Raw genomic sequence first — 25,271 nt, forward strand, 5'->3', positions numbered from 1 at the left:
ACCAGCCAAAAAACAGCAGGAGAGGAAGGCAGAGCAGAGCAGGGCTGCAGATCCCTCTGCCAAGAGGGTGTGCAGCTCCTGGATGCTCTGAAATCACCCCTTCCCAAACACCAATTTCCATTTCTCCCTTCAAAGCACAAGAACAAAATATTTAGGAGCTGGATGGATGCACACTAAACATATTTCACTACTAATGACCATATTTCACTACTACTCCAGTGGACTTGTTTTTGCATCTTGCAGCAAAGCACAACTGCAAGGGAATGTTTTCCTCTACTAGAAGACTATTTGCTCTTAGACAACTACATAAAAGTAGGGATATTTCAGTTACAATTCTATTTCTCTTCTCAAAAAAAGCAGGTGAAATTGAGCTACTTGGTTGTAAAATTAGCAATACTTTGTTGCTAATTCAGCTGCAAGAACCTCCCTCAGCTCTTTTTTCTAATCACATGCAGAACAGCTACACTGCACATACCATTTTTCGCTACATTGAGCTTGACGAAAATTTAAGACTTCCTCCCCACCCCGTCTTCTTTTTAATGGGAGATGTGATTATTGAAATTATTTCGAAAAACAGTCAGCATTCACCAATCAGCTCAGCAGTTTGGGTTTTCTTCATCTGCTGGTTACATGCTAATTATTGTACTGGTGAGATTATTTCCCATTCACATTTGGAATTTACAACCCAGTAGGGAACTGATTAAATTAGAAGAAAAATACAAAAAAAAAATAGAGAAAGAAATCAATGACATTTTACATTCAACATGGGGGTTTTTTTCTCATTTTTTCCCAGCCTCATGCCTACAATGCCCTGACAGACTCAGCCCCAGCAGAGCAGATGCACAAGGCATTTCCCAGCATTAAGGACTGGAGCAGAAATGAAATCCACAGAGCAGATATTTTGGGAAGGCAATGCAACCCTCCCATGTTCATCAACACCTCTGCTGTTCCCCCATCCTCCACTGCCTCTCACCAACCATACCCTTTTCCACTTGGCTGACATTTGCAATTAGGGAGGGAAATCTCCCCACAGGTGGGAAACGAGCCCCCATTCCCAAGGCTGAAATGCCCACACAGAGGCAGGAACGATGTCCCTGCCCCATGAGCAGCTCTGGGGGACTTTGGTGGCTTCATCCTCACACCAGGAGAGCACAAGGGACAGAGCAACAGCCCAACAACACCCAGCAGCAAGGACCACATTATCCTGCTCTCAGGTCTTCCTTATGGAAACCCTTTTTTCAGAAATACTCAGCAGAGAGATCCCTAATTTCACTACCGCATCTCAAATACTATTTACTATCTCATTTCACCTGGACAGGCACAACAATATTGTCAACAGCAGGGCTCTGAGCACACAAGGGATGCAGTGTTTGCCTGTCAGTGCTGTTCATTTGTGTTACCCCTCAAAGCAAGGGCTGCTTCTCACCCCAACCCTCTCCGTTCCAACCATCCCCTTGAAAACTACAAAAACAAACAAACAATCAAAACCTGTCCTACGTGCCAGAGAAGATCAAAGTAGGAGCACCAAGGCTTTAAAATTCCTTTAAACACCCCAATCTCCTGCTTGCCACAAACTGCTCAGCACCCACAAGCTGCTCTGAGACCTAAATCCTGTTTTACAAGAAAAGCAATGTCCTGCAACACCAAAGGGAAACACACAGGTGACCCCACAGCAGAAAATAAAACTGAAAAAACACATCTAAAGAACTGACAAAGAAAGAGAAAGATGCCAGGAAAATCAGGAGAGCATAGAAGAGCAAAGGGAGCTTGGAAAAGGGTTAGGAGCAGGTGGACACACAGTGACTGCTCACAGGAGAGGGGTTTTGAATAATTAACCCCCAGTACACCAAATCAAATGATACCTCCTCCACAGAACCTTCATTTCTAGTGCCCTGCTCAGCAGTACTGTGTTCCCAGGGCCAAATTTCCAACCTGCAGAAATTATGCTGGCACATGGCAGAGCAGCCACAGCTCAGCACAGGTTGGGAGAGCAGGACAACACCACACCACCAAAGCAGACAGAACAACAGAGGGAAAACAACTAAAAACAAAGGACCTGCAAACCTGCAGCAGTTCTACATCGTCCTCAGTCTCTGTCTTTCCTGTAAAGCAACGTGCAGATGCCAGACACTGGAGCAGGGAGTGCTGGCTGCCATTTAAAACATCTGCTGCACTTCCCAGTGCATGCAGGGCTGGGGGAGCAAAGCCCAACAGGTGGATTACGATCTAAATGAAATATTCACATCATTTGCTTGCTCACAGCCCAGACCACAGCCTGCCTCCCCTGTGCCAGCACAGCTGAGGGGGTCTGTGCTTGGATTTTTGGGTTTAAGTCAGCTCTGCCTCTATAAAACAGAGACACACCCCTTCTTTTAAATGTTTTCTGACGTGGAAATGATTCCTAGCAAAGAAAGAAAGAGCAGGATACATTTCAGATGGGGAGCCTGCTTTTACATCCTGTTTAACAAATCAAAGCACAGCACATGGCAGGCTTGCACAACCTCCTGCACAGGTCAGGCTGATCTGTCTCCAAGGGCCACCCCACAGCCAGGAAACAATGTAAGAGCCAATTAACCTTTAATGCAAAGTGTAAACACCTGTCTTAGCAGGGCTGTGAAAAATGGCATCACATTCACCCCTTCAAGGTCTCCAAAACCACCTGCTCAAGGTGCTGCTTGAGAGGTGACCACCTCTGCAAGGCTGCAGGCTGTAAGAGAAAGCCCAGTGCTCTCCATCATCGGAAGCTGGAATGATCCTTGTGCTTCCCATGCCCCAAGGCAGGAGCTGGAGGCACCAGGAGGGTCTCCAGCCACTGCAGCCTGCCCTGAGTACAAGCACAAGGAGCCGGGAGTCCATTTGGATCCTTCACACAGAAACCCAAGACTTCAGGTCATTAAATATGCTACACATCTAAAAGCATCCCAGACAAGCCCATCTCAAACATCCTCCTACACAAAATATACTCCAGGTACTCCAGTGCACTCCAGCACAGACCCTTGCTACTCCGACACTGAGGACACCTGGAGAAGATCAAGTATCCAAAACTTCAAGCCTAATTTTGGTCCTCTTAACTAAAACTCTTCACCATTTTAAGAGCAGGCAAAAGTTTCAATCCCTCTTTAAAGACAGATACCAACTGATCCCTGATTATTGGGGCAAGACAGGAGCTCCACCAGACAGCAGGGCACAAGCTTTTGGCAGTAACTGCACTCTCCATCTGTGGGATGACCCAAGCATTGGACTCACTTTCCAAAAGGACACCAGCAATACCATGGCTGAGGCTTTAGGACAGGAAAGCAAGACACCAGAATGGCCATTTTGTGAGCTTTGCTGTATTCTGGGAGTTTTGTTTTTAAATTCATTGCAGCAGCTGGCCCGCCACTGACCTGAAACTCTTTTGGAAAACAAAAATATTCTCACAGCAGAGAAGCATCTGGATGTAAAGAAAAAAGTGTCACAGCTTCCAATTTACAGCCCAAGCCCACAGAAGATGCACAGACTTCCAGATGGAGAGAGGGACAGCACTGATTACATACAATTATTAATGTGTGTCCCTACACCACTGGGAAAAAAAGAACTGAATGTGCTTAGGAAGAAACAAAGCAGTGAAAAATAAAATGACTACCCATTCAAGTATTTGTGCAACACTGGCATGACACCTTAGGGAAATAAATATTTGCTTGACCTATTTCCAAAAGAGAAGTTTTTTATAAGTCCCATGAAAACCTCTTTATTTACTGAGGCATGAGAGCAGAGCATTTGCAAGCATCCTGCACACCAAGCCATGCTCCAGGAGCAACTGACTCCCTTCTTACCCTTCCCAGAGGAGCAAACTGATGACTTTACACCAGTGGGACAAAATCAGCCTGAAAACAACATCAAGGCACTTCTTCAGGAAAAGAAGAGTTAAACAAGACCAACACAAATAGCAAAGAGCCACCTGGAAGCCCCTTTCTACTGATCCACCTGCCTGTTGCTCAGTGAATTTTTGAGTGCCTCCCAGGCTCTTCGTTGAGGAGCCAGGTGCCAGAGCTCCTCACCCTATTCCAGACATGGCTCTCAAGCATCTCTGTATTAAAATAATAATATTTTTAAAGTTTTTTTAAAAACCCCAAAAGCTGTTCCCATTCTCCCCAAGCAGCCGAGCAGCAAAGCAGTCAAGAAAGCCCCATCACCCAGACTGAATTTTTCTGAGCATTACTGGGCAGGAGTGTGGGTGGAGCTATAATGGAAACTTTTACAACCTCAACACCATGTTATTTTATTTCATTTTTTCCCCCAAGCAAACGCTAAAACACATGAGGGACCTGGCTGGAAGAGCAAGGGCAGCACTCGCCTGCAGTAGGAGGGACCTCACAGATGCCATGACTGCAAATGGAGAGACAGTTTAGAAGGCTCATCATCCAATTTTTCTATTTCTAATTAAAAAAAAACAAACAACAGGAATAAGGAGTGAAGAGCACAAAGGGAGTCCACTTAAATGTCCCCTTATTGTGCCTGTAGAAGAAGGAGAGGGCACCTTCACAGTGCCCCTCTGAATGGGGAGAGGAAAGAGAAACCACAAAGCCTTTGAAGCACATGAGAGCATCCTCCACGTGGAGATGAGCCACGGCTGCCATGGCTGTGACTGCTCTGGTGACAACCCAGCCCCTGCCTGGGCTCTGCTCTTGTGCCATGTGTCATCACCAGCTCCTGAGCTCCACCACAGTCCACCCCAACCAGGCCTTCCCAGGCACTTCAGCAAGCTCGTTCCATTTGCATTTTAAGCATTGTTATTTAGAACATTTGTCAAGAGAGAAAAAAAAAAAAAAAGAAAGAGAAAAAGAAAACAAACAAAGGAGGGGAAAAGTACAAGACTTCTTCCTTTATAATTAGAAGCATCACCCCACTCCTACTTAACAAAGCAGAAGAGCCATCACAGCTGCCAGAGGGAGATAGGCTGCTGACCTTCAGCACAAAGACCATCAGGCACCAGCAAGCAGGATCTTCTCCAAAACAGCCTCCATAGCAGGACTAGACTCATTCCACCTGGAGCAGGTGTTTTAGTTACTGACATAATCCTCCTGAATCTCTTCTGTAGTTAAGACAACCCAGCACGATTCTGTGTCTGCATGGGGCAAATCACCCTTAGGATGAGCAGGGTGGGGGAACCTGGACTGGCTCTGGGCTCCTGCAATCCCAATAAAATCCCTCTATTCCAGGGTGACCCCAGCCCCCTGCAAGAATGAGGGCGATGATAATTTACATTAGCTGTGAGCAAACCAAGGACCTCTCCATGGGTGAACCTCCCTCATGCTTTTTTACATGCAAATCAGGTGGAAAACCAGAAAGGAATAATAATATCAGGCAAGGGAAGCAAGGGACCCATTGCAGCAAAGTGGGCAGCAACAAGCCAGCCCTAGGGGGGTTAACTTGCACAAGCTGGGGGGCTGAGCAGCATGGGGGGAGATGTCTGCTCCCATCTTCTGCCTTTTTTTTGCACAGGTTTCTACAGACTCCCAGTTTTTTGTCTCCATTCCCAACAGTTTTCAGGGGGAGCTGATGCCCTCTCTGCCATCAGCCCCATCCCTGGAGGGGACGAATGTGAGCAGGTGTTGCAGGGCTCATCACAGCCCAGATCCTCTCCCCCATTCAGAAATAGCAAGAGATGCACCTGTGTGACAGCCTGGCACAAAGCAGTGGGATCCAGGTGCCCAGAAACCTGGAGGAGGTGCTGTGGGACCAAGGCACAGCCGTGCCCTGCAGACATTGCTGCCTCCAGACCTGTCCCACCACACAGACAGGGAAAGGCTGGACAAGGGATGGACACAGGCCCATGTCCCAGAGCTGGACTGCAAACCCAAGGTGCAGATAATTCCAGGAGCTACAAGACGAGCTGTTTCTACATAGTAGCACCATAGTAACCAAAGCAGAGGGAAAAGCTCGCATACACCAGGGGAAAGCCTTTTTGGAAAGGAGGAGCAGGAGGGAGGTCTAAATAGAAGGAAAACCCTGCAGAGCAAGGAGACACATTTATATAAAGGAGAACTGGAGCCACACTGCTGTTGAAATCTCCCCACACTGACAAGGCAGATGGCTCTCAGTACCAGCCTGGCTCACCTGCTCCAGGCTGTCAGCACCGCCTGCATCCATCCCTGTGCCTCCCCAGTGAAAGCCAGCAGTCCCCATGGGGCTGGTTTCCCTTGGCTTTACAACAAGGAATTTATTGATAGGGATGTACTCCCAGGAGTGACTTCAGGGCTTCAAGTTACTACAGCTTTTCTACAGTAGCAAGAATTGCGGAGGCTGAGACCTGTCAGAAAAACCTATGCTAAACCCCAACCCATCTATAATATAATTAACACCAGTTACAGATTAGGCTGTATCTGAAGCAAATCAGATCCAACAGCCTCCTCTTTCCCACCCCCAAAGGTGGGTCAGGACTGCAGAACTGTGTGGGCATCCGTGTGCTGCGAGTTACTGGGACGCACTAAGAGGAAACAATAAACAGACTGGAACAGTCTGCTCCTTCTTCTCAGCTACGTTGTAAAATACATCAAGGTCACAGACCCAACCTAGTTAATACAAGTTATCATAAAATTGCTGTTTTCTTTTATGGTAAATAAAATGCATCTGAGCGGTTTTCCCTTCCTCTTCATCTCTTAAAGAGAGATTAGTTTAGAATAAGCTGTTCCAGATAATGAAGTAAACTTCTGGCTTCCTATCCATGGAGAAGTGCTCCTCAGGACACTATGATCCTTGCTTGGGGACTGAAGCCAGAGTAGGTGGTCAGGGAGAAGAGCAGGGAAACCCCCCCTGTTCAACTGGAGCCACCCTATAGCACTGTGCAGAGAGAAAGCCCATGGCTGGCCAGAGTTCATGCCTTTAGTGGGCAGAAATGGGAAAAATCAGATCAAGAAAGGCTTGTATATGAGCTTTTCAAGGTACGTCACACGGCCTTACAAGACAAGTCCCCCAGAAGTTTCCCATCAGGTAATCAGAGTAGCAGAGAGCTCCTTGGAAAAACCGTATTGTCTGAGATTTGGGGGTGCAGACAAAGCGAGCCCTGAGCAGCAGGATGGAGCCACTTCTCACACAGGCCAGTGTGCCAAGCCAATGGGACAGCCGAGCGGCACAAACCCAGCCTCCACCTTGGACCCAGCTCCCATCCAAGGGAACATCTCTGCTCTCCAAACCCAGCTCTCGCAGCACAGAGGCCTCGTTCTGCTGGCAGCTGGCCACACGCCCGGCTGCCTCCGCAGGAGCCCTGGCTAGGAGCTGGGCAGGACTTTACCCCGGCAGCCCGAGAGGGTGAGGTTAAACCACTGTCCCCAGCCAGGCAAGAAAAGCACCGAATGGGAAATCTGGGGTTTAGTCCCGGCTCCGCCGCAGATTTCCTGTGCGGCCTCGGGCTCCTCACTTAGCGGCCGCTCAGCTTTCCTACCTGTGAGAACCGGGAGATGCCGGCTGCTCGCATCCCGGCTTGTCCCAAGCACCGGCACTTTAAAGCCGGCACTGCCGCAGCACCAAGAGCTCCAAAAATCCCCACGGTGCCCAACCCTCCAAGCCCCAGCTGCGACACGAGTGGGGTCTGCTGCCCCGCTGCCCACAGAGCGAGCAGCCAGTGAGGGCTAGAAAAAAAGCACTTTTCTTCCTCTAAAAGCCCAGACTAAAAGAAAAACAACGCAGACCACGCCGGGGGAGAGGGATCCCGAGCCGCCCCACGCAGCCGAGCGGGTCCCGGGCCGCCCCACGCAGCGGGTGCTCACGCAAAGCTCCCAGAGCGGCGGGACTCGATTTTTAACTGGGTTTATTTCAATTTTAATTGCTGGCGAGCCCCCGGCAGCGCGGCCCCAGCACTCCCGGGCCAGCGGCAGGGCAGGGCAGGGCAGGGCAGGGCACGGCGCACCGGGGCGGGGGGGTCCACGCGTGTTCCGACCCTCGGGCGGGCGCCCCGCACGGGGACGGGGGCGTGCGACCGCCTCTGCCCCGCTGCGCCGCACCTGCCGGGGCTCTGCGCTACCGGGGGCAGCGGGTGCGGGCGGCAGCGAAGCGCGGGGCGTGGGACCCTCCCCGCCGCGCCGGGCGCTGGGCACTCACCCGCGGCAGGTCCGTGGCGGCTCGGCGGAGCTCGGTGCGGGGCGGTCCGGTCCGGTGCGGTCCGGCGGAGGCCCCGGCCCCGAGCGCGGGGCGGGCGGCGCAGCGGGGCGGGCGGGCGCCGCCGAGCGCAGGCATCGGCGGGGGGAGCGCGGGGCGGGCGGGCGCGACACACACCGGCATCAGCCGGGCTCCATCGCCGGGCGGGGGGCGCTGACGTCACCGCAGCCCGCCGGAGCGCGCCTGCGCGCGGGGACACCCGGCTGGGTCGGGGCAGTCCCGGGACCGGCACCGAGATCTGGACCGGGATTGGTCACCGGGTCTGGGATCGGGACAGAGCACCAGGACTAGGATCTGGACCGGGACAGGGCATCAGGACTGGGATCGGGACAGGGCACCGAGACTGGGATCTGGACTGGGATCGGTTACTGGGACAGGGATCGGGACAGAGCACCAGGACTAGGATCTGGACCGGGACAGGGCATCAGGACTGGGATCGGGACAGGGCACCGAGACTGGGATCTGGACTGGGATCGGTCACTGGGACAGGGATCGGGACAGGGCACCGAGACTGGGATCTGGACCGGCACCGGGGCGTGCGGCGAGCGCCTGCACCGCGGCTTTGCCCCCGAGTGCTCGCAGCAGCCCCCCGAGCGCCCGTGGGGTGCGCGGAGCGGGGAGCAGCCCCGAACGCGGGGAGCGGACGGTGATGGGGAGCGTGCGGCCACGGCCACGGCTGGGCACGGCACGGTGCACACCGGACCCCGCTGTCCCCGCCGCTCTGCCGCTCCCCGCACGGAGCTGAACCGGCCCGGCGGCGCTGGGCTCCGGTGGAACCGGAGGAGGGCGACGAGTCCGGTCGGTCCGCGGTCTCCATCAGCCCCGTCAAGAGCCGCGGGTGGCTCGGGGCGGGCAGCCCTGCACGGTGTCCGAGGCAGCGGACCCGGCAGGGATGGTTGTGTGGCTGGAAGCCCCCAGCCCCTTCCCTTTCCCAGTCCCCCGGGCAGCTGGGGCTGTGCCACCCGGTGAGGTACAGAGGCTGCTGTGGGGGGCTCAGGGGTCCGGCCATGGGGTGAGCCCGACCCCAGAGCTGCTGTCTGCCCCCCCCCCCCCGGCACTCCCCGGCCTGGAGAGGTGCTTGGGGTGCCCAAACTGCTGCACCCCAAGGCTTTGGCAGCGTCACTCCCAGCCTGCTGTGAGCAGGTCAGGAATCGAAACGAGCACCAACTATTTCCTTTAAATAAAGCGTGTCTTGGAAAGATCTTGTCTTGAAATCAGACACCAGCTTTGGACAAAAGATAAAAGATTTTCCAGTAGCTTAAATGTGCACATTATCTCAATTTTCCTGGATTCAGAGCTGATGGTCAGACTCTGCTCACAGTTACATTGATGTAAATATATCACTTATCTAAAGCTATTTGCTTTAGACTGTGTGTCCTGGCTGGATTCTCAGAAGTTGGGACACAAAAGCTGAGGGCTCTCACTTGAGAGACTTCATTTTTCAGGACCACGTTTTGCTCAGGGCTCTCAGCTCTCCCAGTTTGAGGGTATTGCTGGATTTCTCTGCAAGCCCTGGCTGTTGGAGCCACACAACTGCGTGGAATTGCAGCTTTCTGGGGTTTTTTTTATTAAGTAAGCTTAAACCCTTTGTGTTTACAGAAGAAATGTGAACTTCTAACAGGTCAGAAACTAGGAGCCAAATCAGCAGAGCATGTTTTTAAACCAGAATGGATGGTTTCAACCAGTCCTGCTGCTGTAATTCAGCTTTTTCAATGCTTGTGACTGAGGACTGAGGATGGCATTTCCTCCTCTTAAGGCAAAATGGCTTTCCCACCCACTCCATCGCATGCCAGGCCAGTCTGACTTGATCTTTCTGAGAATGGGAATAAAAAACAAAACCAACAATGCTGTTTTCCTGTTGTGTTCCTCACTCCAGGGCTGGTATACAGAACAGCTGGACTGTCAGGAGTTGTCCCTATGCCTGAGGGAGTAGGACACCTGAGCCTTTCTCCCCATGGCTTTCACAGGATGGGAATTTGACCCCATCCAGCTGTGCTGACTTAGTGTTTCTGCCTCTCCTCTCATCCTGTTTTGCTGAATCACTCCTTTCACAAGCCTCTGGAGCTCTTTGTTGATCCAGGAAAGGAAATGGGAGCCCCAGCCCAGTCAGCTGAGGGTCAGGAAGCTCTGCCAACCTTCCTGAAGCTCCCCCTCCTCTTGAAATGCTGATTCTCCCTGCTGGGAGAAGGGGCCATGATAATGAGAAAGCCCTTTCACATCCCAGTGTCTGGCAGGGATTCCCTGGAGGGTCACAGTGGAGGAATGTCAGTCAGGGATGAAAACCCTGCCAGCAGCAGGCAGCTGCTCCTGGGAGCTGCCTGGCACAAGGACCTTGGGCTTCATGGGTTGATTGACTGCTGTCACCCAGCCCCACGGCTCTGGCCATCCCTCACCAGACCCTGCAGCATCCTGCTCAGTGCACAGCATTCAGGAAAAGGCATCCTTACAGCTGTGCCTCAGCCTGCCTGGCTGCTGCCTGGATTTTGCCAGCATCTCAGGAAAACCCCTGAGCCATCACTCAGAACAGCCATGGCACAGCTGGGGATCTGCTGCAGGGGCATGGGGGCACCAGCAGAGGTTGGTGTGTCAGGAACCAGGAGTACAGATGGGTGGGGAAAACCAGCTGGGCAAGAAGCCTTGGAGTTAACTGATGGGGTCTGTACTTCTGCAGGGTGCCCAAGTGCCAGGAGCTCATCCCTGTGTCCAGAGGGATGGGGGGGCTTGGAGGCACAGCAAGGCTGAGCTGCCCGCTTGCTCCTGCTGGCATTTTGTTCCTTCTCCGTGTTCATCTGCAGATACACTCAGCTGGCTGAGGAAGAAATGGTGTCCTGTACTCAGATGTCCTTTGTTGAATGTCCTCTGCAGCATTTTTTACCAGTTACCAGGCGTTTGCAGTCCCCCCAGTTACCAGGCATCTGCATTGAAATCTGCATTGAAATCTCATTGAAATCTGTCCTTGCTTTTGTGTTCCAGCCCTGGGGTTTGTGTTACACCCTCAGGGCTTGCAGGATGTAACCCCCTGCCCTGGGTGAGACCCGCTCCAGTGGCATCAGTCTAAGGACAACACCTGAAATGTCACACCCAAGGTGTCTTGATGGAGGTTCCAACAGATTCCTCCCCTGCTGGGCAGAAGTGCCCAGTGACCTGGCCATGGGCTGTGGGGCTTGGTGGCAGCTGCCTGCCCTGCAGTGCCAGCCCACCCTCCTCAGGGACTGCAGCCATGCTGGGCCATCCACAATAGCTGCTTTCAGTCCAAATTCACTGAGGGGCAGAGCTCTCAGAAGACTAAGCTGCTGGAAAATAAGCTTCATTCCTCAGCAGATTTGCCATAGCCTTCAGGAAAGTTCCCGTGTTGGCACTGGGATCTTGTGCCCAGGCCATGCTTGGCACTGGATGGGCACAGGGGGGATGTCTGTGCCTCCAGTTGCCATCAGCATAACCGAGGAAAGTGAGGCACTGGGTGCTAAGAGGGCTTGCCTGGGAATGAGCTGTGGCATTTCTGCAGATCAACCCATCATCTGGGACCAACAAGATTTGGATCCTTCTTCTCAGGGTCTAAAGATGTCCTAAGCGGCCACCCTCGATATTTGGTGCTTCTCTACCCTCACAGCACAATGTCAGCTCCATGAGTGAAGTGTTGGAGAGCCTCCATCCCTAAAGTGCCACCACTCAATCCCCATCACTCCAAAACCCAGCAGAGAGGCTGCTGGGGAATGACCAGCACAGAAGTCAGGAAAACACAGGACAAAGCCCACACCGGCCACATGCCTGCCCTGGAGTTATAGTATGGTGGGAGTCATTGCACTTTTTGGGGGCCTCAGTTTCCCATCTGAGTCCACCCAGCTATTCCCACATCACTTCCCCACTGCTCCCAGGCTCCCTGAGATCTGGAGAGCATAAATTTTCCTAAAGCATCTGCTTTATGTGCTCTCCTTTCACCATGCCCTCTTTTCCCATCCCCGTGGAGATGATGCAGGGCAGAGCAGCCCCCGGGGTTTGGCCACCCTTGATGTCTCATTAAGGCTTCACCGTGTGGGTTGGAGAAGGAAGGGTCTCCATGGGCACACGGCAGCTGTGCCCGGGGTTGCTGGAGCAAAGGGGCTGTTGGCCGAGCCCCGGGTGCCGGTGCCAGCGCAGAGCCAGCCCGGCCGGCCGCGGCCCTCAGAGGCCCGGCGGGAGGCAGGGTCTGCAGCCCGGGGCTGCTCGGAGACGGGCCCGGGGCTGCTCGGAGACGGGCCCTCCCCTCGCTCAGGTGAGAGGAAGGAAGCAGCAGGGAGAGGAGGAGCTGAGGGTGAGTGCCGCTGCCGGCACAGAGCAAGCCCGGGGTTCAGTTTTGCCCCGAAGTCGAGGAGGTGCTGAGGCTCAGCAGCTGCCCAGGTAATGGGGAAGGCCCTGCTGGTTTGCAGCGTGCGATGGATGGGAGAGCAGCTCTGGGTGTCGATGTGGGCAGGGTGTGCTGCTGGCAGGGTGGCCCAGGAGCAAAGCACACTGGTGTTATCAAAGCACCTGGTTTATTTTGGGCGACTGTTTGGGTCTGGAGGTTAATATGGGCTGTCGGCAGGGGAGAACTGTCCCCTTCATCCTCCACAAGAGCTGCATGGCGGAGGGCTGTGGTCCTGGCAAGTTTGGAGGCTGAGGGCAGAGGTGCCCCATTCCTCTAGAGGGTTTACGTACTGAATGTGACTTGAAGACCATTTCTCTTGCCCTGTCTGCCTATTAATGTCTCTCCAGACTATAACCTACCCTTCACCTCCCTGACAGGCCTGCTCCATCCATGGTGGGGCCGAGGCCTGTAGGGAAAAGCCTCTTTCTCTCCACTCCTTGCCTTCCTCCAACCATCCCAGGTGAGGCCCACAGGGAATTAAATTCACTGAGCTGAAAACTGTACCATAGCCATGCAGTCCTCAGAAATGAGATGCTTGGGGAGTGGGCAGCTGCCCATTGAGGCAAGGGGGGACAGTGGCTCTGCAGAGGGGACATGGCCCTGGCACTTGTTTTACTGTGTGCCTGCAGTGTTGTGTTGAGCTCTTGCACCCTTCGTTCACCATAAAGGTGGTGCTCAGTGCATCATATCTGGGGATAATTTCCAAGGCCCCACCCCAAATCCTATGGGCTTTCTCTGCCCATGCACTTTCCCTATGCACTTTTCAGGTTTGTGTCAGTGTATATCTCAACTGTAAGCTCATAAGTGCTGCCCGGGGAGCATCTGGGTCAGTCTGATCATTCCTCCTCTCCAAAACTGCTCCCATGTGCAGAGAGGAGCTGTCTCCCCTTTGCTGCCAGGTCCTGTGGCACCACAGGGAAAGCAGCTGGAGGGCTGCCTGCCCTGGCAGCAATGCCTGGGAAAGCTGGGCTCAGCAGGTTGGTGAGAGGCCCCGTGATCTGAGCCCCGCTCACAGCAGAGCTGATGGAGCCACCGAAGCTTCGGGAGCTGGCTAGCACTTCCCTGCTGTCATCCTCCAGAGAGGATCTGGGATTTGGGCTCACTCCTGGCTGCCAGAGAGAGGTGGGGGATGGGGCATGGATCGGGAGCAAGACCTGCCTGCTCAGATTCCCTTCCAGGAGGGATGTCTGGGAATGGGACAGGGCTGAGCTTATGCAAAACGGATCGGAGAGGCTGGATACCTGCTGGGGCAGAGGGCTTGTCGCATGGCACATGCTTGTCATCGTCCCTTTGGGTAAGGAACCAACTCCCCCCAGCTGCCCTTTGGGTTGAGTGTGCACTGGGTGCTGTGCTGAGAGTTCCTGGGGACACCACATCATCACCTGGCTGTGCTGCCCAGCACAGGAGTTCTTGCTTGTACAGGAGCCATGTCTGGCCAATTCTGCAATGCCTAAGTGGGATGCCTTTCCTTCTGAGTGGGAAATGTTAGGTTTGGACTTTATTCAAATTGAATGTGTAGTCTATGGAGCAGCTCAGACTTCCCACCTCTCTGCCATGAGTTGTTTGGGAATTTATAAGGATAGTGCAGGACAGGAGGTCTCCTGCCAGCCCAATTCTTGTTTGAATGGGATGCTGACAGCTTGACTGTGTGGTGTTGCTATGAGGTTGTATTTGTCCTCTCAAGGAGGAAATGTGATAGTGTATCCCAATGGCAAGGACATCTCTCCTCCAAGCTGGATGCAATAACTCATGGTCTGGCTTCTGTCCTGTTTTCTGGTGCTCACAGAGGCCGTGGCTGATCTTCATCAAAGCCCTCAGGTGTTTGCCTCAGTTTCTCTAGAGGCTTGCCTGCTCCCATGATGGGGCTATGTTGCAGCCATGACAGGACTCTCCTCCACTAAACTTACATTGCCTTTAGTTGCTAGAGCTCTCTTCTCCTACCTGGGTCTATTTTTGTCTCTCACTTGCAGTCTCAAACCATGAACTATGTGGGGCACCTGGCTGAGAGTGTCTTTGTCACGGTGAAGGGGCTGTACCGTGATCTGAACCCCGCCACCCTGTCGGGCTGCATCGATGTGGTCGTGGTGAGGCAGCCCGACAACTCCTTCAAGTGCTCCCCGTTTCACGTGCGCTTTGGGAAGCTGGGGGTGCTGCGCTCCAAGGAGAAGGTGGTAAGTGCCCCATAACCCTGGGGCTATGCTTCCTTCCCAGTGTCTCCAGACCCAGGAGTTCCTATAACCCACAGGTTATGGAAGGACTTTGTTTGAGGGGAATGGGAGCCTGCTGAAAGGGTTGCCAGGTTTTTGAGGGGGATGCCCCCAAATGGAGCCCATCCATTTCCAGGGTGGAATGTGCTCTTCAGGAAAACTGGGAGAGGTCCCTTGCCTCAAAGGCTGTGTGACTGTCAGCCCTGTGAGCAACTTCAACCCATCCCCTCCATCTGGAAGTGCCCCTGTGCTCCAGTGGATGAGAGGGTTCAGATGCACAGGATGCTTCTGTCCCTTGCTAGGTTGACATTGAAATCAACGGAGAGCCTGTCGACCTGCACATGAAGCTGGGAGACAATGGAGAGGCCTTCTTTGTCGAAGAGTTAGAGGAGCATGAGGTTGGTTATGTGGAGGTGCTGCATGTCTGTGTCCTGGTGTGACTCCCTGGAAGTGCAGAGTTGAGTTAGAATGACCAGGTTTGGAATGCTGCTCTTCCCCAGAGTGACTCCATTGTCCCATCTGATGTTTTCTGTGTCTGGAAAGGTTCCTGATCAAAGGACCTTGTAACCCACGTGGTGGAGCACTCTGAGGGAGTATTAGACCAAATATCTGCATCCCAGACTGGTCTCCATCAATGGGCATGGCTGCTGGCCAGACAGGTGGATATCTTGGCCTCTCAGGGGATCTTGTGGCAGTGATGAGAATGAGACAGATGCTGTGGCAGGCTGTCTGCTCCAATGGGAAGTGGGATGAGACTAGTTGTGGCTTCCAGAAATCCTGGCAGCTCTGTTTTTAGGCATACTTGTGGTCACTGCTGGCTTGGGCTGGGTCTGGAAGTAGTAAAGGGCTCTGGAGTCAAATCCCATTTGCAGCCTTGGTAACTCTGGTCTTGTGGTGCCATCTTCTGCCTGTCTCTCCTTGCCCATGTTAAGGATGTCTTTAGCTTGTGGCTGAATACCCTAATATTCTTCTATTCACATGTTGTAGGTACAAATCCTTTCCTTTTAGGCCCCACCACAAAACCACCCCTGGGCCGAGGGCTCGGTGGTGTTGGTTGTGCTGTTCCATAGTATACTCCATAGAGAGCAAGGAGCTGCTAGGCTGAATAGGAATGTGCTGGAGGGAGCTGATGTGCTCTGCCCCATCCCTGTTCCAGGGCAGCATCCCCTTCTTCCTCTGCACGTCCCCCATCTGCAAGGAGCAGTGCATGACAGATGTTGCTCAACCCTCCCAGGGGCTGGAGGCCTCCAGCTCTGGAGTGATCCTGCGCAAGAGGAGGCGACGCAGGAGAAGGCCCAGGAAGAAGGAGGTGTTGGACACAGATTCTGACAGTGATGAGGCCAAAAAAGAGCTGCTAGCTGCAAGGTGAGCTGCTTGGTCTGGGCAGGGTGATGCAGTAGGTCAAGCCTGCGGGTTCATTTGGTGATGGCCACCAGTACTGAAACAGGGGGAAAGTGTTTGCAAGTTGGAGCCCAGTCTCCTGTGGAGTAGAAGGCCAGGGGGAATGGTGAAACTGGTATTGCCAGCTTTCTGGAGAGGAGGCTGCTGCTTGAGAGTAGCACAAGTTCCTTCTCTTTCCTCCTTTGCAGTGATGCAACATGTTCATCCTTTTCTGATGTCCTTGATGTAACTGGGTCGTTGCAGCCCCCAGAGATACGCTCGTTCTCCGATGGGGAGCTGCCCCAAGCTGACAGGTAACAGGCAGAGCCAAGGTGTTCTGCTCAGCTCTGGTGAGAGCAGGGGACATGCCCCATGACAGGGAAGGAGTTATGGAAAAGTGACTTGGAGGTGTCAGGAGAGGACAGTTCTCCTAGCTTGATATGGTGTGGCTGGAGGAAAGCTCAGAGACCACAAGAGACACTGGAGGCCGTGGTCACAGGTGTGAGAAGCCTGTGTGCACAGGGCTGTCTGCTGATGAGGTGCTCTGGGCAGCTGCTGGCGTAGCACTTTGCTTCCTTGGGCCTCAGCTTCCATAGATCTCGGTCCTTTAGGAGTGACAATCTTATAGGGTAGAAGTGACTTTATGGGAAACCAGCATTACAGGGTTCTTGGCCCTAAATGTCCTTTTACTGATAGGAGAGCAAGGGTCTGCAGAGTAAGTGAGGCCTCACATCACCTTCTCTTCCTGCAGCTTCAAGCTGAGCCATCAGCCTCCTCACAAAAGTGATTCTGAACTGCAGATCAAACCACGGGAAAGCTTTTCTCTAGGGGCTGAATCCCACATGAAGTGGCTCTGGGGAAGGCTCCCTCAGGTAAGTCCCTGTGCTCTCGGTCTTTTGCTGGGAATGGGTGTCCAAAAGACCTGCAGAAAGCAGAGGAGGCTCTGGCCAGGCAGCCTTAGAGAAGCTGTCCTCTTCTGTGTGATGCTTTGGGCAACTTTCCACCCTCAGACCTGTTCTTCTGCTTCCCTTGAGGTGAATAAATTGGTGCAAGTTAAACCAGCCAAGTCCACAAAGATCACTGCTGCTGCAGCAACCACCGTCTCTGCGACACTGTTCCCAGTGGATGAGGCAACCCCTCTTGCTGCCACCTCTGAACCTCCAGGAGGGGTTTCAAGCCCAGCAGAACCTCAAGACATGCCCCATTCCTTGCCTGTGTCTGCAACTGAGCCAACACTTACACCCCAGGCTGGGAACCTGCGTCTGCAGGCTGAAGGACGTCCTTCGTGCTATCAGGGCAAAGACATTTTTGGGGGCCTACTCAGTCCCACAAGAGCAGCAGAAGGAAGATGTGAATGCTGTGCCAGATATGGAGCACTTTGAGGGAGCCACTGCTCCAAGGCAGGCGGGCTCAGAAGGCCCTGCATCCCAGCTGGGGAGGCAGCAGAGGCAAGGTGAGAGGGTGACTGGTGCTGCTTGAAGTGGTGTTTGAGCCTGCAGATATGTCTGACTCAGATGAGCCCCTGGGTTGTCCCTTCAGTGTAATTCCATGACTTCCAGGTGTGGTGTGCTTGCTTTGCCTTCTCTGTGTGCTACCAGCTCCTTTGCTTTGAAGACACATGCCTTAGGTGTCCACCTTTCAGTGACCATCCAGCTCCCAGGAAGGCTTTCTTGCCTTATGTTCCCTAAAGTCCATCCTTCAATGTCTCTGCTTTTGCATACTTAGAAGATTTTTCAGCAGTACAGGCCATACCTTAATTTCAAGTGTCAGACAGCACCTGGCCTGACTTGTGTCTTCATCCTGAGCTTGCCAAGTCAGGGAAAACCATAGAGAAGCATTTGTGTGCCCTCCTTCACATTGTATTTAAGGATCATGCTAGTGCAAGTGTCTTGAGACACTTCTGTTGCTGTTGACTTACGGTAGTTTTCCAGTAGGAAAATGTCTGCCCTGTTTGTATGGTACATGGATGTGAGGAAAATGCTGTTGGCTTTCTTGATAGATGCTGGGGTGATTGGAAAGGTGATTCAACTAAGCTCTCTCTCTTCTGTCTATGCATTGAGGATCCATCAAAAGAACTCGTCACAAGGGTCCCAGGGCCATTTACCTGGAAGACTTCTCCGATCCGAACAAGGAGCCAGTGGCTCTCTATTTGGCCGAGAGGTATGAGTTGCCCCAGCTGGCCAAGCTCAGACATTTTTGAGCAATTCCCCTGGCACAAAGGATGGAGGTATTTTTTAAAGCTATTCTCTGATGTCACCACCGTTTTCCTCCTTTGCTGGCAGTGACACAGAGCAGAGTTTGAGTCCTGTGACAGACCCCAGCAGCCCTCTGAGTATCCAGCTGCCATCCACCTCGACTGCCAACAGCCCCATGGACTCTGACTCAATGCCCACAGTTGCCCTGTCCCTGTGCGGGGGCCTCGGGGACAACACGCAGATCTCTCATGGTAGGTAGGAGGAGAGGGGCAATCTGCAGCCCTGAAATCCTTTCTATCCTCCAATGCCATGACACAGCCTTTTGTCCCACCAGAGAAGTTCATGGAACACAGGGTCTCCTACCAGCAGTTTGCTGAGAATCCAAGGCTCATCAGTGACCCAAACCTGGTGATAATGATCAACAAGAAGTGAGTGGCCTACTCTTCCTGCTGCTTCATCCCACAATGAACAGCATGGCCCCTTTGTCCCTGTAGGAATGTGACTCCATCCCAGAGCATGATTGTACCAAAGAAGTTGTGGGACCTGGCCATGCTGCAGGATAGTGATGTACTTATCCCTCTTGCTTTTTCCAGGTATTACAACTGGGCAGTGGCTGGTCCCATAGTCCTGGCCCTGCAGGCTTTCCAGAAGAACATTCCTGAGGTCAGTGGTACAGCACATTTACTGGCTATGATTCTCAGCAGGGCCTGGGCTGAGGAATGACCTCATCTCATGTTCTGCCATGTTCACAGAGCATCATTGACGAATTAGTGAAGGAGAATTTGCCCAAGAAAGACAGGAGATATTGGTTCTCCTGGAGGAGGAGAGAAATCCCAACAGGGGAGGTATGTTTGCAGCAGTGGATATGACAACCATGTCCCCAGGGGACAGGCATCATTCTGCTGACTGGCTGGGGTGGGAGCAGGGTCCTGGGGATGGCCTGAGGTTGACTGTGAGGGCATCCAGGACCTGATGAGGTGACTTCTTAAGGTTGCTACCTGTCCCCTTTGGTCTGCTAATGCCTGAGCAGCAGAGCAGCACCTGGAAATGCAGAAATGTGGACCTTGTAGTGGTGAGGCCTCCTGCTGTGTACCTGTCATGCCAGGTCCCTGGGCAGCACGTGTGCTTGCTGGTCTCCCTGCGCCACCACAGCATCAGGCTGTGCTTCCTCCTCCATCAGCAGTGTCCCTGTGAAGGCAGGGACTGCAGTGATATCTCTTTTGGCATTGCCAAAAAAAAAGAAAAAAGAAAGAAAGCAGCCCATGCTCTTGCTCTTAGCTCTGTGCAAGCACTGCTCAGCTATAACAGAAGCATCTCTGTTATCCAACACTGTGTTGAGCACAAATGCAGAACACATCCCCATACCTAAGTCACTGTGAAGAGAATTAGCCAGAAGCAGCACATCCCTCTCTGCCTGCAGCAGCAGCAGCAGCCGAGGCCAGGGATAGCCAGCCTGGGAACACTGTGGCGTGACCTTGTTCAGCAGAGGTGAGTGCCTCCCTTCCAGGCCATCTTCTGGAGTCTGGATACTCCTGTTCTCCTATGTGACTAATTATTCTTAAGTTTGCTTAATAAAAGAGGGTAGAAAGCCTTTTTAAGACTCTGGTTGACCCTTTCTCTTCTTTGTGTAGGCAGGAGGACAAAGAGTCACCCAGTAAGAATGAGCCCCAGAGTGCTGGGGACACGTTGGCAGCAAAAGCTCCCACTCAGAAACCTCTGCCAAACTTCAGGAAATCCCTGCGGCTCTCCTCCGAACAAATTGTATGTATTTATTCCTCCATCTTCACTGTCCATGTCTGTAGGGGTGAGACAACCCTTAAACAGGGATTTCTCTACTCCTGACCTTGTGTTTTCATGGGACATCCAAATATTTTCCCTTGTTGGCCACCTTGTAGGGTGGGCCACCCTGGGTGGGTGGCAGTCTGGCCTCTGGCAAGTCTTGGAGTGGTGTGAATTGGTGCTGGTGTAACACTTTTGGTGCCCCTCTGCCCCAGGGAAGGTTGAATCTGCAGGATGGCCCCAACGAGGTGGCATTCAGTGTGACAACTCAGTACCAGGGTACGTGCCGCTGTGAGGCCACCATCTACCTGTGGAACTGGAATGAAAAAGTGGTGATCTCAGACATCGATGGCACCATCACCAAGTAAAAGGCCTTTCTCCCACCCCAAAATCCTTGTTTTCCTCTCTTGGGGGAAAGTCTCCTTTAAAGGCTTGCATAAGCAGGCAGAAGGGAGCACAAACCCTTGTGGGGTGGGGGTGGATGCTCACCATGTTGGATGACACTAACCCAGCCTCCTTTCCTTTGAGATCGGATGCTCTTGGACACATCTTGCCACAACTGGGTAAAGACTGGACTCACCCTGGGATTGTTAAACTCTTCAACAAAATCCACCTGTAGGTATTGGATCAGCTGAGTTCAAGGGGAAGTGGGAAGCTGGTTGAATCAGAGTCAGGGCTTCTTACTCACTGATGCAGGCTCAGATAGCTGCACTATCTGCTGTCAGTGGTGGCTGATGCTGGCTGTGCTGCTTACATGATGTTGTGGGGTGAAAGCAGAGGGTCCCCTGGGATCAGATGCTTTTATTACCTTCCCTGGAAGGAGTATGTGTCAGTGGAGGCTTTGCTGGGGAGATACAGCTGAGCAGCAGAGGAGACAAGACCACCTAAGGTCACACCTGAGAGAGGTGGCACGGGGGTCCCCAGCACTGCGGTGCTGGTACCTCTCTGGGCACCCAGCGATGGCTTGCCACAGCCCAGTGGACTCACCTGTGAGGAGTGACACTGGCAGTGAGTCCCTGCTGAGCCTCTAGCTTGGTGCCTGGCCCCTGTGGCCACTGAGAGGCACTGTGGGCCTGTGGATGGCTCGTTCTGGCCCCATGAGGAGCACGGGAGGGATGCACTCCGGGGATTGCAGGGACCAGCATCTTGGCTGCCTCTGGCCACCAGGTACTGCCTCTGCCCAGGCGTCTGCAAGGGCTGGGTACAGCCCTCCACAGCTGTCAGGCAGTGCTGTGGGATAAAAGTGCTATGTGAGGGTGCTGAGCACCAATGGGGGCTGTGCAGCTGCGCTGGGTGGGTGTGTGGCTGCTGGGATGAGCATAGAGGGTGGTGCAGGGGCTCCCAGTGTGAGGCAGGTGAAGACTGGGATTAGTTGGGGTTTCCAGATAAGGGATTCATGTTCTTTGTGGAGCCACCTTGCTTACTGGAGTAAGATTTGCTCTTAAGCCAGGTACTTGGCTACCTCTTCCTCCTTGGAGCAGGAGAATGCTTTGCCCAGGCCGCAGCTCAGAGGGGCTCCCTGTGTTCTCTCTAGGAATGGCTACAAGTTCCTCTACTGCTCGGCCAGGGCTATTGGCATGGCCCACATCACCAAAGACTACCTCAAATGGGTCAATGAGCAGGGCTGTGGCCTCCCCATGGGCCCCATGCTGCTTTCCCCCAGCAGCCTCTTGTCTGCCTTCCACAGGTACTGTCTTTTCCTGCATTTCTCGTTTCCCTGGGGACAGCACCCCCTTCCCCAGCTTGACCCTGAGGGATGTCCTGGCCTTAAACTGTTCTGCCCTCCTTGGTGCACAATGCTGGGGAGCTGCCTGACCTTGCTGGAGCTTCACAGTGAAGCTTCTGATGCACAAAACCTCTTACCCTTCAAATCACTTCCCTGAGCCCCAGACAGCTTTGGTGCCCACAGTCCTGGCCAGCTGATGCCACTGTGACCATGTCTCTTGTGCTGCAGGGAAGTGATTGAGAAGAACCCAGAGGTGTTCAAGGTCCCCTGCTTGACAGACATCCGAAAACTGTTTGCTACAAAGTTTCCCTTCTACGCAGGCTTTGGGAACAGGCCCAATGTGAGTGTGTCTCCAGGGGTGCAGGGAAGGCTCAGGCTGGGTGGTGGTGCCTTCCTGCAGCTCTCACTCTGTGCTGGCCTTCCTTGGGCAGGATGTCTACACTTACAAGCAAGTGGGGCTGCCAGAGAGCCGCATATTCACAGTAAACCCCAAAGGAGAGCTGATCCAGGAGCTCACAAAAAACCAGAAGTCAACGTAAGCAAAGTGTTTATTCCTCTGCATCTTTGGGATGACCCGGCTTTGATGCAGAGAAGCATCAAACAAACACCCAATGACCCCAGTGTAACTTCTTTCTTACTCCCACAGGTATGAGCAGCTGTCAGAGCTGGTGGAGGTGTTCTTCCCTCCTGTGGGACGGAGGAGCAGCACTGCTCTGGTGTCCCCAGAGTACAGCCACTGGAGATCTTCACTGCCTGATGATGACTGGGATGGCTCCCCCTAACCCTATCCCTGTGGAGACCTGACCCAGGGCTCACCTGAATGTTCTTTTTCAGGACTAAATGCTCCAGGTGCACCTCACACCCCCTGTTTGCTGCTTGGGCATTTTGCACTTGTAATAGAGGTCATGACACCCCTTAGCAGGAAGCCAGAGGGGGTAAAAGGGAGTTCTGACTCTACAAAAACTCCAATTGCTAAACACAAATTCCTGAAAGCTGGGTCTCTTCTGGTGTTTGTAGCTCCTCTAAAGCCTGGCTCTTTTTTAAAGCTGGTGGTTGTTCTCTGTTGTATGTATTGATGAGCCTCTGCCATAGCTATTAGTACCTTTGGTATGACCAGTGTTCCAGACAGTCCAGCTACCTGCAGTTTGATAGCTGAAACTGCCCACCAACTTGTAAAGGTTGATGGAAGATGCTGGGGTTTTGAGTGTTCTGAACAAAAACCAATAATAAACAGTGCCTTAATCAAGGTTGTCTCTTGTCTACTTTAGCCCTGTGCATAGAAGTGGGAGCCAGGCTCCAAGTCCTTTCTTAAAATGTGATTTGGCTTATTCTTATTCAAGCATCCTACCAAGTGGGTCCTGGGGGTGATGGGATCCACTTCTATCAAAACCAGGGTGCTAGGAGCCTCATCCAGCCTGGCCTTGGATGTTCCCAGGGATGGGGCATCCACAGCCTCTGTGCACAGCCTGGGCCTGTGCCTCACCACCCTTAGTAAAATACCAGTTTCCTTAGATACAACCTCCTGCAGCTGAAAGCCATCCCCCTTCTCCTCCCACCACAGACCCTCTTGAACATTCTGTCCCCATCTTTCCTGTGGGACCCTTCAAGTCATGTACAGTTGCAGTGAGGCCCCTCCATGGCCTCTCTTCTCCAGGATGAGCAATCCCAACTCTCTCTTCATGGGAGGTTATAAAGTAAAACAAAGGCAGAAGCACTGCTGGGCTCCTTCCTCCAGTCTGGCACCTACCTTCTCCTTCCCTGACTCCTGTGTGTAAGTCATCTTCTCTGCCACTTCTGGAAGCCACACAAGTCATTTTGATCCTGGAAACCTCAGCAAGAAATACTTTATTTTTTTCCTTTCCAGTACAAACAGTTTTTCAGCTTTTAAAATCTGAACAAATAGACATGGTTTTAAAAACAACAGAACACAGTCAATTAACAGGATCAGTTATCAACTGCCTCAGAAAACTGCCCATACAAGCACAACCCCATGGGCAGCATTTCCTTACTTTGCAAGCAATTTTTAAAAAATGCCCAGTTTTGTACCAAGTTCCTTTCATTTTTTAAACATGAATAGCTGAGAACTGAAATAACAAATTGTCCATAGCTTCAAGTGACTAGTCAGGAATAGTCCAAACATAGCACCATTTTCTGGAAGGTCACACTTCTTCCTTGTCCTGGTTTTGTTATGGCCAGTCCTGCCTCCCTCTTTTCTGGGGAAGCTGTTCCTGTTCACCCACTCTAACCCAGCCCTGGCTGGGGAACAGGGAGCCTGGCCCTTGGCTTGGTTTTCTCTTTGGTTTTCTCCCTGGTGTGAGGGGATGGAAAAGGGGCTTAGGCAGGATGCTCCCCCTGCAGGGTGAGGGCTCCCCGGGCCCATCACAAGGTACTCAGGGTTGCCTTGAGACTCCTTCCTTAGGCTGGAGAAAAAAATAAGTTTTGTTGTCTAAGAGCAGGTTTTGCAGGATGCCCAATGGCAGCAGGAGGGTGTTCCTCAGCTGGAGAAGTGTCTCAGCAGCTGGAGGGTAGCTCCAAATCAGCAAAGGCCAGAGCAGTGAGAGTGAATTCTGGTGCTGTGAGCACCTGGCAGGGGTGGGCAAGTGGTGGGGGGGCCACATGTCCTCTCTATGCTCCCACAGCTCCTCTGGCAGGGGAATGAGCTTTTACTGCTCATGGCTACTGGACTCAGGGATCCCTGTGGTCCTCCCTAACCTGGAAGCATGTTTAAGGGAGCTCACCCAGATTTTCTGGGGGAAAAAAGGTGTCCAGATGCATCTCTGCTGGGAGCTGCTGCTGGTTTGTGCTAGGCAGAGCACAGAGCTGTTCCTTCATGCAATCAGGGGGGATCAAGGAGGAAATCATGGTGCAAAGAGCAGGGACAGCCTGGTGAGGTGACAGGCACTGTGTGAGAGCCAAAGGCTGGCTGGTGTGGGAGGGTTCATGAGCTACAATGCTGAGAGAAAAGTATGTTCCTCTGCTATAAAGTGCCAGAGTCGCTTGGATGGAGGCTCTTTGATTTCCTCCTCATCCTAGTAATGAAGTCCCCATTGGCTGATCAGCAGAACCTAGGTGCCCATAGTGGGCTCCTAGGGAGAGTGGATTCTGTGTGCAACAGCTCTGCAGGACAAGGCTGGAGCTGCTCAGGAACACGGAAAACGTTTTCCAGCCTGCCTATTTGTGGGAAACCAGAGTCAAGCTGGGTAAATGATGTGGGTTTTTCATTCTGAGCTGAGGACAGGCCTCCAGAGGTGTTCTCACAGATGCCTGCCTTGTTCCACATTGGTGTTGGTCCCAGGGCTACTGGCATCCCAGTGGGATCAGAAGAGCATGAGGAGGATGCAGGCTCCTGCTCCTCCCCTGCTGCAATCACACCCTGCAGCAGCTGGAACTCTCCTGCCTGGGATGAGATGATGGAGTTCACAGCTTAAGCAATAAAACAGGAGAGAGCCACAGCTGGAGGACAG

The 25,271-nt window shown here is 52.9% G+C and overlaps 2 protein-coding genes across 3 annotated transcripts in view; one reads left to right on the plus strand and one right to left on the minus strand.

Moving 5' to 3' along the window:
- ZHX3 (zinc fingers and homeoboxes 3) overlaps positions 1-8,164 on the minus strand; it is a 46,580-nt gene extending 38,416 nt beyond the window's left edge. For both annotated transcript variants that reach the window (XM_036395461.2, XM_036395459.2), the window contains exon 1: positions 8,080-8,164. The gene's annotated coding sequence lies outside the window, so the exon portion shown is untranslated. The remainder of the gene's footprint in view (positions 1-8,079) is intronic.
- A 5,573-nt stretch (positions 8,165-13,737) lies between these two features.
- LOC118694501 (phosphatidate phosphatase LPIN3-like) lies at positions 13,738-23,053 on the plus strand. Its single transcript, XM_036395609.1, is given in 21 exon segments — positions 13,738-13,814; positions 14,491-14,691; positions 15,030-15,125; positions 15,884-16,092; positions 16,317-16,421; positions 16,859-16,979; positions 17,142-17,363; positions 17,365-17,560; positions 18,168-18,267; positions 18,390-18,553; positions 18,637-18,730; positions 18,896-18,965; positions 19,055-19,147; positions 19,723-19,790; positions 19,934-20,063; positions 20,297-20,445; positions 20,610-20,696; positions 21,616-21,768; positions 22,036-22,147; positions 22,239-22,342; positions 22,454-23,053. Coding segments are annotated over 20 exon segments (2,601 nt in total). The 5' UTR covers positions 13,738-13,814; positions 14,491-14,499; the 3' UTR covers positions 22,590-23,053.
- The last annotated feature ends 2,218 nt before the right edge of the window (positions 23,054-25,271 follow it).

The sequence above is a fragment of the Molothrus ater genome, chromosome 17, assembly GCF_012460135.2.
Source record: "Molothrus ater isolate BHLD 08-10-18 breed brown headed cowbird chromosome 17, BPBGC_Mater_1.1, whole genome shotgun sequence".
Taxonomy (NCBI): domain Eukaryota; kingdom Metazoa; phylum Chordata; class Aves; order Passeriformes; family Icteridae; genus Molothrus; species Molothrus ater.